The 17,871-nt window shown below is 43.9% G+C and overlaps 1 protein-coding gene across 1 annotated transcript; it reads right to left on the bottom strand.

Annotated features, from left to right (window-relative positions):
* Positions 1 to 1,834: 1,834 nt before the first annotated feature.
* Positions 1,835 to 17,568, bottom strand: rcor1 (REST corepressor 1). Its single transcript, XM_080530814.1, has 13 exons — positions 16,812 to 17,568; positions 16,651 to 16,710; positions 14,146 to 14,226; positions 13,814 to 13,866; positions 13,168 to 13,329; positions 12,101 to 12,219; positions 11,851 to 11,929; positions 11,497 to 11,547; positions 10,001 to 10,210; positions 4,635 to 4,712; positions 4,136 to 4,193; positions 2,247 to 2,500; positions 1,835 to 1,935 (listed from the first exon to the last, which is right to left on the bottom strand). Exons 1-13 carry the CDS (start codon positions 16,966 to 16,968, stop codon positions 1,891 to 1,893), a joined length of 1,407 nt encoding a protein of 468 aa, XP_080386940.1. The 5' UTR covers positions 16,969 to 17,568; the 3' UTR covers positions 1,835 to 1,890.
* Between the last annotated feature and the right edge of the window lie 303 nt (positions 17,569 to 17,871).

Raw genomic sequence — 17,871 nt, 5'->3', positions numbered from 1 at the left:
TCTATAGGCGAGATTTAGTCCAGGACTAGGCTTAATCTGTGTCCAGGATACAGCCCCAAAAGATTTAAATTAAAATGTAAAAATCTGTAAAACATAGACAACTAAAGCCTGTCTCACTTATCGACATAAGTAACTTGGGTGAATCTCGACACGACATTGTTATACTGTTCATTAACTCTCACTGCTCTAACCCTGCCAGGGGAGGCTGGTGGAGGTAGACATCGGAGGACAGTGTCATTGTAATGCATGGAACAGTGTCAGGAATGGTGTCAAACTAATGTGTTTGATACCATTCCTCCTACCATTCCATGCTTTGCAATGAGCCCGTCCTCCAATCTCTACCTCCATTAACCTCTACCTACAGGTATGGAACACTAGAGTAATTATACAGTAACACAAAGCAGACTTGGGTTCAAGTAGTATTTGTCATCTCAAATTCTTCTCTGTGCTTGATTGAGTTTGTCTGGTGCAATAGAACAGATTAAACTGTCCCAAAAGTGCAATTCCCATCCATTTGACACTCGTAGGCAGACTCAAGCAAACGTTAAGGTATTTGGAATGGTTTCAAATACTGTTTTCACCCAGGTCTGTTACACACTTATGTTAAGTGTGACAGGAACATCTCAAAAGTGTTCTTACAACTCAACTGGACAGTTGAACATGATGGGATTGACCTGAATCTTCTGCATCCTCTATCTAGTAAACCTCCAAGGGTTCAGACATCGCTCACGCTCAAGTCAAACATGTTGTCCTTTGCATAACGTGTAGAACAGCTTCAATCATTTAATTTACATAATATTCAAGGTTATCTGCATGTGTCCATTTAATATTTAATTTATATCCTGTTCATTATCAAGATCAAACCAATTGACGTATTATAAATATGATCCAATAAATACATATTGTATAATACTATTTATCATATTCTTTGAGCAGATTTATACACTTACTTGCGTAGTGCCCAACATTATATAATGCACAAACCATTTTATTATGTCAATGGAAGCACCAGTTAAAATATAAACTTAACTTAAATGTCAAATGTGGCTGTGTGGATATCTGTACAGCACTGTGACATATTGTGCCATTTCAATTCAACGCCAAGGTTCCATGGCTTCATTCATCATCCTGTAGCATTCTAGAGTGTCCAGTAGGGTGACCAACCACTCTTGGCATTGACTGTGTCTAGAGAGGCACAACAATTCAAAAAGGGAACCATTGCATGTGGGGTGGAGAGGAGGGGTGGGGGGGTGCTGAGGAATGGGGGGGGCTGAGGAGGCAGGAGAGATGGTAGTGTTTGCACCCAATGTTGATCCGAGGTGAGATGGAGAGAATACTTAGAGCAGGAGTTAAGGAAGGGGTGGAAGATGGGTTCGGGGGGGAGGACAAGTGTTTTGTGGGGGAGAAAAGGGTGTTTGGGAGGTAGAGAGAGGCGGGTTCTGGAGAAGGGAGAAGCATTTCTCTCTCAACAAAGAGGTCTGAAATTACTCAAAGGAACACACAGTGGGCTGGGTAAAAGAGAACATGGGTAATGTTGACACTGAGTGGGGTGAAGTGGGCCGAAATAGAAAAGAAAAGCAGTTCCATTGATCCAGAAGATTGTTCTGACCAAGGTGACAGTGATGGGGTAAAGTGCTGCTGAGAGTCCTGGGTTGTGAGACTGTCTGGTTTGTGAAGACTGGAGGTTGGTGCTGTCTGTATTTGGTGGCCATTGCTGCAGACTTCCTTGGGGGGGGGGGGGGGGGGGGGGAGTGACCTTCAGGAGGAGACAGCTTCACAGGAAGTTGAACCTGTGCTGACTCAGTGTCCCTTCACAACAGTAGTCAAATCGAGAGGGGGGAGGGGGGGGGTCCTGTCACTTAAACACAATAATCCAAGTTGGCCGACAACTCAAGATGCCAGGGGTTGTTGTTGTACCTCCACCGGGGATGGTTCCTGTCAACAAAAAGGGCGGTTGTTACTATATGGTAAGATATGATGCTTATATATATATATACAGTATATGCTAAATATATGCTTCTAAAACCGCACATCAAAGCCTAGAAGAGAGACAGCCTTTCTAAGAGGGTGAATGAGTACTCCAGAGGGGAAGTGAAACTAAAACATTTACATAATGTCAGGTTTGCATACGGTTTCAGTTGAAGTATGTATAGCAAGGATTCAATAAATGCCTCTTAGGGACGCATATCGTTACTTGAACTGAATGTTATGATGAAACCATGAAGTTAAAAAGACAGTTTCGAGACCTCCTTTTGGTCCTCTGGAGGCACTGGGGTAGTAGCTCCACCCTCCTCAGGTGATGGAGACACGTCCATCTTGTCCTCCTCTCCTCCTCCCTTCGCTCCTCCCTCCATCCCGTGTTCCGCCTCCCACTCCTGCAGGACTTCGTCCAGGTTGAAGCGACGTCGGTAGTTAACAAAGAAGTTCTTCACCTGCACCACAGACTTGTTGCCAATCACGTCCGAGATCGCCTGGAAGTCCCGCCCATATTTTCTAATGGCTGGAACAGGATTGGGTTAGCAATCAAACAATTAGGTTGTCAATCAAAACACATTTGGATTTGTAAGAAATCAGTAAGAAATAACCGCTAGCAGACTTTTTCATTTTCCACTACGGGGGGTAGCAGCGTTCTTGACGGGTGGTAGCTTACGCTAGATCGACAGCAAAAGTTTGGCCCCCCTCGAAAGGTCATGGCCCTACGTGATCGCATAGACTGTTTAGACCAGGCCTTACATAGACTGATACACCAGGCCTTACATAGACTGATGCACCAGGCCTTACATAGACTGTTTACACCCGGCCTTACATAGACTGATACACCAGGCCTTACATAGACTGATACACCAGGGCCTTACATAGACTGATACACCAGGGCCTTACATAGACTGATACACCAGGGCCTTACATAGACTGATACACCAGGGCCTTACATAGACTGATACACCAGGGCCTTACATAGACTGATACACCAGGGCCTTACATAGACTGATACACCAAGCCTTATATAGACTGATACACCAGGGCCTTACATAGACTGATACACCAGGCCTTACATAGACTGATGCACCAGGCCTTACATAGACTGATACACCAGGCCTTACATAGACTGATACACCAGGCCTTACATAGACTGATACACCAGGCCTTACATAGACTGATACACCAGGCCTTACATAGACTGATACACCAGGCCTTACATAGACTGATACACCAGGCCTTACATAGACTGATACACCAGGGCCTTACATAGACTGATACACCAGGGCCTTACATAGACTGATACACCAGGCCTTACATAGACTGATACACCAGGCCTTACATAGACTGATACACCAGGCCTTACATAGACTGATACACCAGGCCTTACATAGACTGATACACCAGGCCTTACATAGACTGATACACCAGGCCTTACATAGACTGATACACCAGGGCCGGCCCTGCCAGCATCTCACAGTCAGAGGGCCGCACCCCTGGTTCCCATGTCTGGTCACGAGGGAGTGCTCCCAAACCAAGGAAGGTCGGTCATGGACGGGGCCTCGTTGTAAGTAAATGGTACAGAATGAGGAACGGTATCCGTGGTGGAAATCCACCCGATTACCTCTGGTGAAGGTGGGACTGCCAGTCAAAAAGGTCTCAGAATCACAACGTCAGTTTTTATTTCACTCGCGAGTGTAGAGAGACATGACACCAGACAGAATTGAGCGAGATCTCAAGGCCCGGCTCAGAACCGCCCTCTTTTAAAGAACGACAGCCAGGGACGAAGGTAGGGATTAGTGACGGCGGGAACACGTAATCTCAACAATGGCCGCCTCAAGGACCGCCACCCACAACCTAGCGCTGAACTTCCACAACCTTCAGACCCCAAACAGTACAGCAACAACAGTCGGTGAATATTCATAAAGCAGGCTTATCACGTTGGCAACGGGGTGATACTCTAAGTATTGAAATGTGGAAAACATTTCTAGCGATAGCATTCCTATCACAGTATCAAAAGCGATTTTTCATTCCCTTTTGATGCCATTCTCCATTCCATGCGTTACAATGAGCCCGTCCTCCGATGTCTGCCTCCCCTGTTCAAAACCATCTCAGCTACACCCTTTCCCCATAGAGTTGGTGCTAGTTAGTTAGTTACCTTGTACTGCTAGCAGTTGCTCCTCCGTGGTCCAGCGAGTGTTAAACTTCTGGGTCACCTGAACAGAACAGACGTCATGTGATCATTGACTATCACACCTTACAGCCAATCAAAGGTCCTCCAGGCAGAAAGCTTTTCAAATCTTTCAAGGTTTTTCTAGTGTTACATGAACCCTAAAAGGGAGAACGATTACATGACTATTCTCTGTACAATATATAACAATGTCTGTTAGATTCCATAAATCCTGTACTCATTTAATTTGACCATCTCACGACCTCACATTTGTTTTATGTTTTTTTTTTCTTCCTTTTTATACTAATGTTTGTAAAGAAGCTCCATCTGTTTGTGAGTTTCTTATACGTACCTAAAGTGAAAATGTTCATTAAAAAAAAGGGAGAACGATTGAAAAACAGGGTTAAGTCCAGGTCAAGAGCCTACTCTGAAGTTCTCCCTCTCGGCCTTACCTCAGGTACTCTGAAGTTCTCCCTCTAGGCCTTACCTCAGGTACTCTGAAGTTCTCCACTCCGGAGTCCAGCTGATCCTTCAGAGAGCTGTTGTTCTGTTTGATGTTCTGGATCTAAGGAGGGAGACACCAGTCGTTGTCAGTCAACATGACCGTTCCAGGAAAGGGTTTTGGGCGGAGGTAGACAATCTGGAGGGCGGGCTCATTGTAATGCATGTAATGAAATGAACGGTATCAAAACCGAGTTCTGTGCATTCCAGGCCCGTCCTCCGATTTCTACCTAGACAGCTGCATTCCGATATCCACACTTCCTACATCCGCATTCTTTGTGGTATGCCGGTGTGGACAGACATTCTTTGTGGTATGCCGGTGTGGACAGACATTCTCTGTGGTATGCCGGTGTGGACAGTAGGGATGGACGGTTTTTCGGTTAAACCGAAAACCGGGGTTTATAAAAATAGAAACGGTTTTTTATCAAAACCGTCTGAAACCGTTTTTTTTTTTTTTTTTTTTGGAAGAATAAAATAGAATAAGAATAAAACTGGAACATGTCACATGTTTGTCGTGTGTGAAAATAACAATGATATAGTCTGAATCTGCCGCGCAATGAGTGAGAGGTTTGGTCAGTTGTGAAGAATAACTGAGGATTAATATCTAATTGGGATTATATTTAAGGGTAACGAATCACTCTATGGGAAAGATAGTTGCCTTCAGTTATTGGTAGATAGGAAAGGTTTTTTACAATTACTCGCTTACATTTAATAAGATCATTTTCGCTGCTCTCTGTAAAGCGCATTGGGTCACTTTTGTGAGAAATGCGCTATAGAAATAAAATGTGATTTGATTTGATATCAATCAATCAATCAAACTTTATTTATGTTCTATAGCACAAATCATGCATTGAATGTAACTCCAAGTGCAGTATTTACTAAACCACAATATAATAAAACAAGAGCTATACGGATCAAGAGTGTTTGTGCACAGCGCCACTGTGTGTGAAGGCGCTACTGAAAGTGATGACAGAACGCATGTCTAAGAAGATACGCGGTCACTTAGTGACGCAAAGGTAGTTCTGTATTTATCTCTATCTGTATTAGTACATTTATTTTGAAAGCTCTATTTTGACAGCTCTACCATGGGCACTTTTATTTTGATGGGGCATTCTTTGTTGATTGACTTACGACAGTTCAGGACGAGTCAGTCTCGCGGCATGTGGTTTTTATGAAAAGCTTTAAGTATGTTCACTGCATAATTCTAAGTCTAATATTTCAGTGATTATTGAGCAGTATTCAAATATTTAAATACATTGAGCAGCAGCTGAAACTTTGTCTAAGAACCAAGATATTGAGAAAGCAGTTCATTCAATGAAGACGCTGTTCCAAGAGATGATCTTCCGTGCAGGCGTGCACCATGGATCAGCGGAGCTGGTGTGTTAAGTGTTCATGTGTTTTCATGTATGGTGTAGCTTACAAAAGTCTGCCTTTCCACTTATATTTGTGAAACTAAGTAGCCTAAATGTGTTGCGACTGTGCTTACGGTGTTTTAATGGTGTTCAACATGAGTGTATTGTAGCAGTAGGGCTCAATTATTTGAAATTGGCGCTCTTTTAAAAATAAAAAAATTGCACTTTTTTTTTTTTTTTTTTTTTACTGTATTTTTCGGTTAACCGGAAAACCGCGGTTTTACTCTCTGACGGTTTTTCGGTTTCAATAATTGGAAACCGTCCATCCCTAGTGGACAGACATTCTTGGTGGTATGCCGGTGTGGACAGGGAGCTGGTATTGGAGGCGTGACTCATGACTGGGGTGCAGGCTGACTCAGACTATAGACAGCATCAACGTAACGGGAGACCTCAGGTTATTCACCAGAAGTCTGCACTTCCCCCTCATGTTCATTTAAAGACATGGAGCTAGTATACACTCTAATCTTACACCAGTCCATTCCCATTTCACTCTTTTCACTAGTTCACTCCAGGTAAAGGGAGTACACACGTGGATAGTTCACTCCAGGTAAAGGGAGTACACTAGTGCTGTCCCAAACGACTATTTTTCTAACGATTAATCTAGCGATTATTTTATCGATTATTCGATTAGTCTAACGATTTATCGATAAGTCTAACGATAATTTTTGTACTGTAAAAAAAATAACAAAAAAAAATAAAAACTTTTTTGTCTCCACCTCACTGCTATGTTTAGCCAACTTGAATGCCAACATGGCCATTTAGAAGTCTGTCCATCACCACAACACATAGCTAGCTAACGTTACTCTCGCTGCTATGTTATGATTAGCTAAATTGATGCTAACGTAGCATGCGAGCTACGAGCTAGATAACGTACAGTAGGTGCTCGCACCACAATGACAATAGGCTACCGTAGCTAGCCAGCTACATAGCTAACGTTACTAACACCAGAAGACAAGACATACGAACTGTGGTGAGCTACATTGCTTGTGTAACATTAGCTAGTAGCTATCCATTTTCACTCATACACTTAATTGTCTCGCCTGGTAAAATAAAGGTAAAAAAAATAAATAAAAAAAAAATAAAAATAAAATGCGACTAACCGACGCATATTACGCTAACCGACGTATTGCCGTAGTCGGTGACGTCGACGACGTCGAATAATCGTAACAGCCCTAGAGTACACACGTCAGTGTTTCCTCTATATGCATTGATTCGTAGCGGGCCGCCACAAATACATTTTATTATGACCGGAGAACAGAAAAAAAGCAGATTGAAGCTAGATTTAGGCCGCTTTCAGACCTACATTTCGTTACGATTTAGGGTGTAGTAGTTACAATGTTGTAATTAACCTCGTCGTTTGTGTTCGCACTGCAATCGAGACTGAATCGCTCTCAACAGGCACGAGGCGTCGCGCTTGCAAAACAGTTTTGTGATTGGTCCGAATTTCGCGGGACATTTGGATTTCAGGAAATCACTCCTCTCTCTCTCTCTTCGCCCGGCGCCCCGGCCCTTTAATCCCGTATCCTAATCGAAAATGCAACATCATCAGTGACAACTGAGGGTTATTGCATTTACTGCTGTTCTCTGGTTCATGTTCTTATACCAGTGCTCAGTATACGAGTATTTTAAATGAACATAATATAGTCTGATGTTCATGGTCAACTAAATCAGCCTATTTTGTGAAGCAAATAATGTTCCCGCTAATGGGTTAACCGAGCAGCCTCGCACCTAACGCTAGCTTCGAACTATTCATAGCAATATGCGCGAGGCAAAAATAATCTATTGCCTCTAAAATCATCACGAACAGAACGGCGGAGGTGTCATCAAAGGTAAGAATTGGGTTTAACCAGGGCTTGACATTAAGCTTTTTCAGGTACTTGTCCTTCGGACAAGTGAACTTATCTTTTACTTGTCCGAGAGCTCAAGTTACTTGTCCAAATCCAAAGATTTTGAAAAAGCAATATTAATAATAATATATTATACTCTCACCGGCCACTTCATTAGGTACACCTTTTCAACTGCTTGTTAACGCAAATATCTAATCAGCCAATCATGTGGCAGCAATTCAATGCATTTAGGCATGTAGACATGGTCAAGACGATCTGCTGAAGTTCAAACCAAGCATCAGAATGGGAAATAAAGGTGATTTAAGTGACTTTGAACCTGGCATGGTTGTTGGTGCCAGACGGGCTGTTGCGTGATATTATAGTGTCAATATGGACCAAAATCTCTGAAGAATGTTTCCAGCACCTTGTTGAATCTATGCCACGAAGAATTATGGCAGTTCTGAAGGCAAAAGAGGGGGTCCAACCCCAAGGTGTGCCTAATGAAGTGGCCAGTGAGTGTATGTGTATGCAAATAACACATTTGACTACTATTGATTTGATAATGATGCATCCTTAATTTTCAAATGTATTCATTAAACAATATTTTGTAATTATTTTAAATTATTACGATGGGGTAATCAGTGATTACCCTAACCCTTTTAGATTAAGATTGGCCGCAAAAGGGATGAATATCTAGGAATATTTACAAAAAAAATTGTAACTATAGTCCCTCCCCAATGTAAACAATCTTATTTGCTAGCTTTTGGATAGTATCCTATATTCAAATTGAGAAATCTATCATTAGTGTCATTCTGAAGTTCGCATTGCGATGTGCTGGTCTTAAAACTTCAAACCTAAAATATAGAACTACATGAAAATAAGCGGCATTGAGAAGAAGCGAATATGCGTTCACGCGAATGGCACTAGTGACAGGAGACCCACAACGTAGGCTACACTATGGCTGCGTTCGTAAACTCGCTCTGGAATCTGATCAGCACTCATGGAATGCCTTTTGTCCAATCAAATTACTTGGTCTCCTTATGACGTTGAACGCAGTGTGCGCTCTGAGCGAATTTACGAACTATGACGATAACGAACTACGAGAGACTGAAATAGCCTCAGCGAGAATGAGGCGCGGCATCGCTTTGCTTGTAAAAAATGTTTTTACTATTCAGATCGGAAGGAGGAATTAATGTTTTGCAGATATTAATACATATTGATTTCTTTTTTTGTTTTGACTTGTCCATCGGACAACTGCAGGAGGAAGTCCACTTGTCCGAACATAAAATGTACTTGTCCCGGACAAGCGGACAAGCCTTAATGTCGAGCCCTGCCGGTTTCTTTAACTCAGCTGATGCATTACCTCGCTGTCGGTTGTTTACCGAATGCTCCATCTGACTGTCACACTGTGATTTTACTTGTGTAAACAGTAACGTTAGCCGGTTTTGTGCGTGTACTCTCATGTAGGCCTACTTCGTATTGATGAGCTTTCATTGTGTGTGTGTGTGTGTATGTATGTATGTGACTGTCAGTCACAAGTTTATATTCTACGGATGTTGTTAAGTGCTGTATGCGAGTTCCCGGTTCCATGTGTACTCTTGTGTACTTCATATTCGATGAGCTGATTATCTCTCGTGTACTTCATATTCGATGAGCTGATGATCTTTCTGTGCGTGTGTGTGTCATGCGCGTTCCGCATGTTCCGCTGCAGCTGTAGGATATCTTGGTATTTGATCACCTTCTATATAAAATCACCTGCTCGGCTTTAATGACTTAACCGCTATAAAAAATAAAATAAAAATTGCCACCCTCTAGTTTTATGCACGTGAAAAAAAAATTGTCGGTTGAAAACTGACCACCCCGCCACTAATGTGGAAAATCCTGGAGGAAACACTGCACGTGCATAGTTCACTCCAGGTAAAGGAAGTACACACGTGGATAGTTCACTCCAGGTAAAGGAAGTACACACGTGGATAGTTCACTCCAGGTAAAGGAAGTACACACGTGGATAGTTCACTCCAGATAAAGGGAGGAAGGTGAAGAAAAAAAAAGAAAGAAAAAAAAGCAGGCAGAAGAAAAACAAACAACTAAAAAATAAAAAAATAAAAACGAACCTGTCGTTTGATGGCGACCAGCTCCACGTCCATCTGTCGTAACACCCCCACGGCTGTAGGGGTGCTGGTGGACATGGCCGCCACGTCGCCCTGGCTCAGGTGCATGCCTTTGGGGGGCTTCTTCTTGGCCCGGTGGAGGTTCTTCCCCGGGAGGACGGGCAGCTCCTTCTTGACGTGAGCATGGGCCACCTTCTCCACCGCACCTGGCGGCTGGACACACAGGGACACACGGGGGTTAGGGAGGGTGGACACCAGGGACACACAGGGGTTAGGGAGGCTGGACACCAGGGACACACAGGGACACACGAGGGTCAGGGAGGGTGGACACCAGGGACACGGGGGTCAGGGAGGGTGGACACACAGGGACACACGGGGGTCAGGGAGGGTGGCCTCGGGGCTTAGAACGCAGGATTGTTGATGACAGCCCATCAACTGGAAGACAAGTACAGTAGCTCTACATTCAATATCAGACATACATGTGTGCACATCAGGGGAGGCTGGTGGAGGGAGAAATCGGAGGACAGACTCTGTAATGCAGGGAACGGAATGAGCGGAATGAGGAATGTGTTGATACAATTCCATGCATCACAATGAGGCCGTCCTTTCATTTCTACGTCCACTATCACCCCCTGGTGGTCATACAGTATATGACTGTAGAATAATGGATTGGCTAGACATGACTGTGTGTCCCTATCTATCTACCCTCACTCCACCCCCACCCGGAGAACTTTGGACTGTCTGGACATGAGCACTTGAACACTTGATCTTTGCACTTCTTATATTGATATGTATTAATATATCAATATACTTTTGCACTATGATGTTGGTTTGCACTGTCTTGTCCTGTCTTGCACCTGTCCAGCTGTAAACCGTGCTCCACTGTCCCAAACCAAATTCCTAACATGTTTACATGTCATGGCAATAAAGTCTTCTGATTCTGATTCTGTGTGTGTGTGTGTCTGTGTGTATTAGAAATGGCCAGAATCAGTCAACAGTCCAAAGCCAGGGAAGAGAAATTATTATGAAACTAGGGTGTTTATGATGGAGATCAGAAGCAGGTGAGCAGAGTTTTTTCTGCATTGAACATCAACTTTTTCGCTCCGCCTAAGCCTTCTAGGAGAAATCGCACAGGAATTGTCTTTTAAATACATTTTATATACATTTTATTGTTGCAATTCAGTCATCCCACAGTAGGTGCTGCTAGACTATCATAACGTTATATACGCAATACCAGTGGATGACTCGTTATGTTTTGCACATATTTCATAATAATGCCAATAATATAATCTCAATAATGTCAACACGACGAATAGAAAAACAAGCACCGGGTTTGCGGGTGCACAAAACGAAACAAAACAAAAAAATCGCAATGATTTTTTTTGGGGGGGGGGTTAAAAAAAATCGCAGCTTTAGCGACACTTCTACCAGCTAAGCCTTATTTTGGGCCAGGAAAAACCCTGGAGAAACCCTGGAGAAACCCTGGGTGAGGACGTTACCTTCTGGACCACCACGGGCTTTGGTTCCTGCTTCTCCACACTGGCGCCCAACTGAAACACAGAACGTGGTCGTTATTAACAGGCCTTTCACCACTTATGAACCAGGGGAGGCTGGTGGAGGTAGATGTCGGAGGACGGGCTCATTGTAATGCATGGGACGGTATCAGATGCATCCCTCATTCCACTCCATCTCCCTCCTCCAGCCTCCCCTGACGTTCCAGTGAGCCCGCACGGAGCGGAATTAGGACACGCGTTTGATGCCGTCCCATGCCTCACAATGAGCCCGTCCTCCCATTTCGACCTCCGCCAGCCTCCCCTGACGTCGACGGCGTTTAACGAGTCGTATGGACGTACCTCTTTCTTCTCCTCCTTATTTGGTTGGTACTCTACGTCGCTGGGTGTGGCCGCCGAGTTCTCCTCAGCCTCGTCCTCGCTACAGACACAGGAACACCCGTTTAACAAACACAGAAAACGTCTGTCTGGCTAACTCGGAATCACTTTGGGATCTGGGGTGGTTGAGGTCTAGACAAGGGGAGGGAAGGATGTAGAAGATTCCAGAAAGAAGGGGGGAATCCTCTTTTAGCTTTAAAAGACGCCACGTCACCTCTCCTCTCGCTCCCTCTTCTGCTTGCGTGCGTGGCGGTCCATCACGCTGGTTTTGCTGCGCGTCTTCTTCCAGGAGTAGTAGAACCGGACCAGGCTGGCGATGGACTTGTCTGGCAGCTGCAGGGAGGAGGACCGCTCATCAACGACCCGGAAAACACTACCCGCTATTCTACCTGTTCTACCTGTGTTCTACCTGTTATTCTATCTGTGTTCTACCTGTGTTCTACCTGTGTTCTACCTGTGTTCTACCTGTGTTCTACCTGGTCCCTGTGTTCTACCTGTGTTCTACCTGTGTTCTACCTGGTCCCTGTGTTCTACCTGGTCCCTGTGTTCTACCTATTTAGACCGCATGTCTGACCGGTGTGAATGGAGAATCGAATGTTGTCCTGCGACAATATCGCACGCCGTGTGCATTGACGTGCGATGCGATATTGTCGCAGGACAACATTCGATTCTCCATTCACACCTACTCACTTCGGTGGTGTGAATGGAGAATCGAATGTTGCCGTGCAACAAAATCGCACGCCGTGTGCATTGGGCTTAAGGCTATTCTAGTTTTTCTTTTGCCAGAAAAGTTTGTTCATCTTTTCAGTCTTTAGAAGGGCTCGTAACACACACTCTTTTTTTTCAGGGACCATCTCGCTTCCCTAACAGTGTTGCCAGATAGGATTGATTTCAGCGTGATCATAAGTAGCCCAATTGGGCCAATCAGGCAACACGGTTCCCTAACTCCGTTCTGAGGAGAAGCCGTCACGTAGACAAGATCATTTATTGACAAAAAACAAATCACTTTCATAGCATCTTCAACCACACACTCTTATGGCATTTATTATATATAGCAATTTATGACGTTGTGATTAGGCTAAATGTAAATAATAATAATAATTAAATAAAGTCTGGTTTTATGACAGTTTTGATAAAAAAACTGTGGTATTTTTAGAAACCACAGTTTTCTGTTTAACCGTAAAACCGTCCAACCCTTGTGTGTGTGTGTGTGTGTGTGTGTGTGTGTGTGTGTGTGTGTGTGTGTGTGTGTGTGTGTGAGAGAGAGATGGAAACGCTCACCATCTGCTGGATGCGGTGGAAGGTCTTGCCATGGAAGCTGAAGCCCTGTTCAAACAGCACCTTGTCCTCCACAGTCCACTCGTCAGGGAAGGGTGTGAAGTTGGGCAGGTCCGCCAGGGACTTCTCTATGTTGTGTTTGTGCCAGAATAACATGCCCAGCGCCTGAACAACAGAGACAACAGCTAAAAAACCAGGGTCCTGCTCTCTAACACTAACACCTCCTTTCCTTCATGTTATCATCCCTACGGTAATCCCTGAACCCAAAACAAATTCTGTGTTTTTTTCCCCCGTGTTTTTTTAACCTAGAAAGTGTCACTTCTACGAACGAACACAGATTATTTATTTCATGAAGCTCCTCTTCAAAACCCCTCTTCCATTGGGTGATCACCGTTCACATGACTTGGGTTGCTCGAAGCGAGAGATTTAAGTGTTTTATATTATGCCAAATGTAAAATTGTAAAATGTATGATATACTTTAATGTTTGATATTTGTAATTTAAGTATGTTTTATATGTTAAATGTTATTTGTAATGTATGTTTTAAATGTGAACCCCACTAAAAGTAGCTCATGCCTATGGGTATAGCTAATGGGGATCCTTCCAATAAATAAACAAATAAACATCACAACAGGACGTAATGACGTTACCTGCTCCATGTTGTAGCCGTGCTTCTCTTTGGCGATGACGATGTACTCGTCCACTGTAACACACAAGCAGAATGGCTACCGTCAGTGTGGGGAGGAACAGCCTGACAACTACGCTGGAAAACTAGTAGTCCACACTGTGTACCGGGGAGGCCAGCGGAAATTAGAAATCTGAGGAAGGACATTCTTCGTTCCATGCGTTAGAACGAACGGGCCCCGTTCTCCAATTCCTACCTCCGCTACTTTGTACTGACAACTCTGAAAGAACGGAGTAGGGCCTAGACATGTCTATTGCGTCGCATGAGGGGGAAAAAACAGCCGATATTTCCTCTTACATTTGGTTTCTGCCAGAGTCTGGCTGGGGATCCACACCAGCATGCCCAGGTTGTCCCTCTCCTGGGCGCTCTTCGCTACATCTGTCAGAGGAGCACAGTTCATCAGTTCATCAGACCATAGACATCATCATCATCAGGTATAGACCATAGACATCATCATCATCAGGTATAGACCATAGACATCATCATCATCATCAGGTATAGACCATAGACATCATCAGTCAGGGCTTGACATTAAGCTTTTTCAGGTACTTGTCCTTTGGACAATTGTCTAATCTTTTACTTGTCCGAGAGCACAAGTTACTTGTCCAAATATGACGGTGCGCGCATGTCTGTACTAAAACACTATAAAGTAATAAATTACATTCCAATTGCAACAATTACTGTGGATCTACGTGCACGCCAGAGAATGTTCGATTTCAAAGTTTAAAGTAAAGGTGGTCATGCCTCTTAGGCTACTTAATGTGTTGATTCTCTAGGCATGATTGTTTGTTTGTTTTTAATTTTGTTTTTCTGATTTTTATCCCCTTTTCACCCAATTTGGTATCCAATTGAACCCAACCTATTATCCAATTATCCCCTGCCTATTGCGTAGGATCCGCCGCACGACCCCGTGGCCGGCAGCCCCAGAGGAGATAGCCAGGCAGACTAGCTGTCTGGCTTCTCGAGCCCGACACCGTTATTCCAGCACCAGACGGGGGCGGTGTTGCGCGACGGATCCTTGTCCGGAAATAGTCCTATACCCCCCTTGGGAGCGGCCGCTCAATATGCCGCTCCCTGTGAGCCCCGGCCATATCCGGGTCTGGCAAACCCGGGATTCGATCCCAGTCCCCGGTGGGCAGCTTGCACTAGAGGCTAATGCTTAGACCCCTGCGCCACCGCGGGGCACAGGCATGATTGTTTTCATTTTGAGTTGAATTTGGTTTTGGAATTTGAAATTATAATCAATATTCACAATTAATTAGTTGTGTTCTTATTTGTTGATAATCCAATGTGACAACTTGCCCGACGTAGTGTAACAATTTACCCGCTGATGCACACTGTCTATTTAACGGTCTACAGCTCCGTACTGAAATAAGATATGAAGATACAATCAATACAAAATATGTGCCCAGGACTTCCTTCTTTCATTTGGTATGACATTTATACCATTGTGATGTATTGTGCCCAGTAAATGTTAGACAGCGTGTGACAACATACCCCATCTTGCTTGCTGGCATGAGTAACGTGTCGGTTTCTTTCACGACAGACTTAAAATGTCCACAAGCCAACCTCGCAGTCAAGAAGGTTGGCACTTTCGCGAGCAGTGGGGTTTAAAACAATCACGAGCATGCAATAGCATTAGAATTTCTGATACAAGCTACGTCGCACCTCATAGGCAGCAAGAATGAGGTGTGGCATAGCTCGTTACTACATTTATTACTTTTCTGATCGGACAACTGAAGGAGGAAATAATTTTGGGCGGATATTAATACATATTTATTTATCTTTCTCTTTGTTTTGACTTGTCCGTCGGACAAGTGCATGAGGAAATCCATTGTCCGAACATAAAATGTACTTGTCCCGGGCAAGCCTTAATGTTGAGCCCTGATCAGGTATAGACCATAGACATCATCATCAGGTATAGACCATAGACATCATCAGGTATAGAGACCATAGACATCAGGTATAGACCATAGACAGATCAATGGTGACCAGGTAGACAGACCGACCGACCGACCGACCAACCCCCCCCCCCCCCCCACACACACACACACACACACGGTCATAAGGACCATTATGGAAGCCAGGGGCAGTGGTTTCAACAGTCTGAAAAACAGTTAGAATGATGGGAGTAGTCTAGCAGACTTTGTGGCACCACTGGGGGTGAAGGGGGGTTGGAGGACAAGCTGGAAAGTTGTAAGTAAGGGCTGAGTTAAAGAGAGGGGTTTGTACATACACACAATAGAAAGACATACTATATGGTCATATTTGGCATTAATATCAGTGGCAAAGACCAGTGGTTTAAACAGTCTTAAAATATTTTGGGTGATGGGAATAGTTTGGCCGAAATTGTAGAAGTTTCATGTAAATGAAGCCAGATGCAAGTTAAAGTTAATACAACATTACAAATTGCAAGCTTCATCTAGTACGAAGAACATATGTTCATACTTAATTACAATATGTAGGCCTGTACATTGTAGGCCTAGTTATAATTAATATTAACAATCCATCCATTCATCAATAAAAATCTACTTTTTAATGAGACATTTAACATATATAATATATATATATATATATATATATATATATATATATAAATCATAAAGCGGATGTGTATTTGACAGATATCAAACTCAAAACGATGACGAAGCTGTAATCGGAAAGGAATCTAAATTAACCAGAAGATGCATCAATCGACAGTTTACTCTGAACTCGTGGAATCGGCGACCACGGGTGTTCGAGGCTACCACGTCTTGTAACCTGTTATATCTTTACGGCTAAATAAAAACTCAAAATACTTACCAGGATCATAATCCGGTACAATGGCTTGAAATTGAGTACCGACTCGCATTCCCCCTCCACCTACACAAACATAACAAACACACGATTAGCGTTGTTAACCTGTAAAACAGAGTCAGAACTAGTTTAGGGTGACCGAGGCTACCACCGTCATGTTGACCTACCATGCTCATCATCACTGGAAGTGCCCGAACTTCCTTCCTCCCATGAATTGTTGCTATTTCCATTTGTAGCGAAACTTTTATTAGGATTATTCACTGAATTTCTCCCCCTTCTCTTCCCCGATATTTCCGAACCGCTTTTCTCTAACATCGCTGGCATTTTGGCAACGGAGAGAGTGCAACTAAACTACTCCGGTGTTGTCGAGCTGTCTGGACCGCTGCTGTCTGGTGGTGGTGGTGTCAGCAGCACCCTGCTAGCCCAGGCTAGGTGGCTATGGGTGCGTTTGTAAATTCGCTCTGGAAGTCTGAGCAGCACTCATGGAACGCCTCTCGTCCAATCAAATGACTTGGTCCCTTTGTGACGTTGAACCCAGTGTACGCTCTGGCGCTCTCAGGGCGAATGTACGAACGCAGCCTCCAGCTGGCTGCTACTAGCCCGGCGAACAAAGTAACGTTAGCAGGTTAAGCTAAGCTACACGAAGCAGCGATGGAAAACTGATGAACTATGCACTTAGCTACCTAGCTATCTTAACAAAGATGTCTAGCTCTGTCGTAAAAGTACAATAAATACCCGACTCCCAATATTATTACGGATGACTAAACATCTAATGTGTGATTATTTGAATATCTACCGCAAATGTCCAAGAAACACAAGTTAGCAGGAGGGATGCTTAGTGGCTCGTTGCTGCTACTTGGAGAAAAGTTGCGGTAGCCACCAGCTAGCAAGCTTGGTTTATGAAATCCACGAGCATCATTACGAGCCTATATCACAACCATTTGACGACGATGTTCTTCGGAATAGTTGACAAGCTACTTGAGTTCATTAATCGCGTTCCGGGGCAGAGTCGGTAATGTTGCCAGGTGGGTCGGTGTCTGGTTGACTCTCCACGGGGTCTGGATGGGAAGTGTCTGCATCAGATGAACTCTGTATTTCAAGGCTTGTCCTGAAGAGGCCTCCCTAGCTATTGAACAGACTAGGCAACACCTCAAATATAGAAAAACCAAGACTTATTCTCAATTTTCATAAAGGGGTATTGCAACAACTTAGTTTTATGTAAGTGTA

This window comes from Nansenia antarctica (assembly GCF_963989245.1).
Source record: "Nansenia antarctica genome assembly, chromosome: 1".
In the NCBI taxonomy this organism is placed as follows: Eukaryota; Metazoa; Chordata; class Actinopteri; order Argentiniformes; family Microstomatidae; genus Nansenia; species Nansenia antarctica.
Note: the sequence above shows the minus strand (reverse complement) of the source record. Positions and strands in the feature narration are given on the sequence as shown.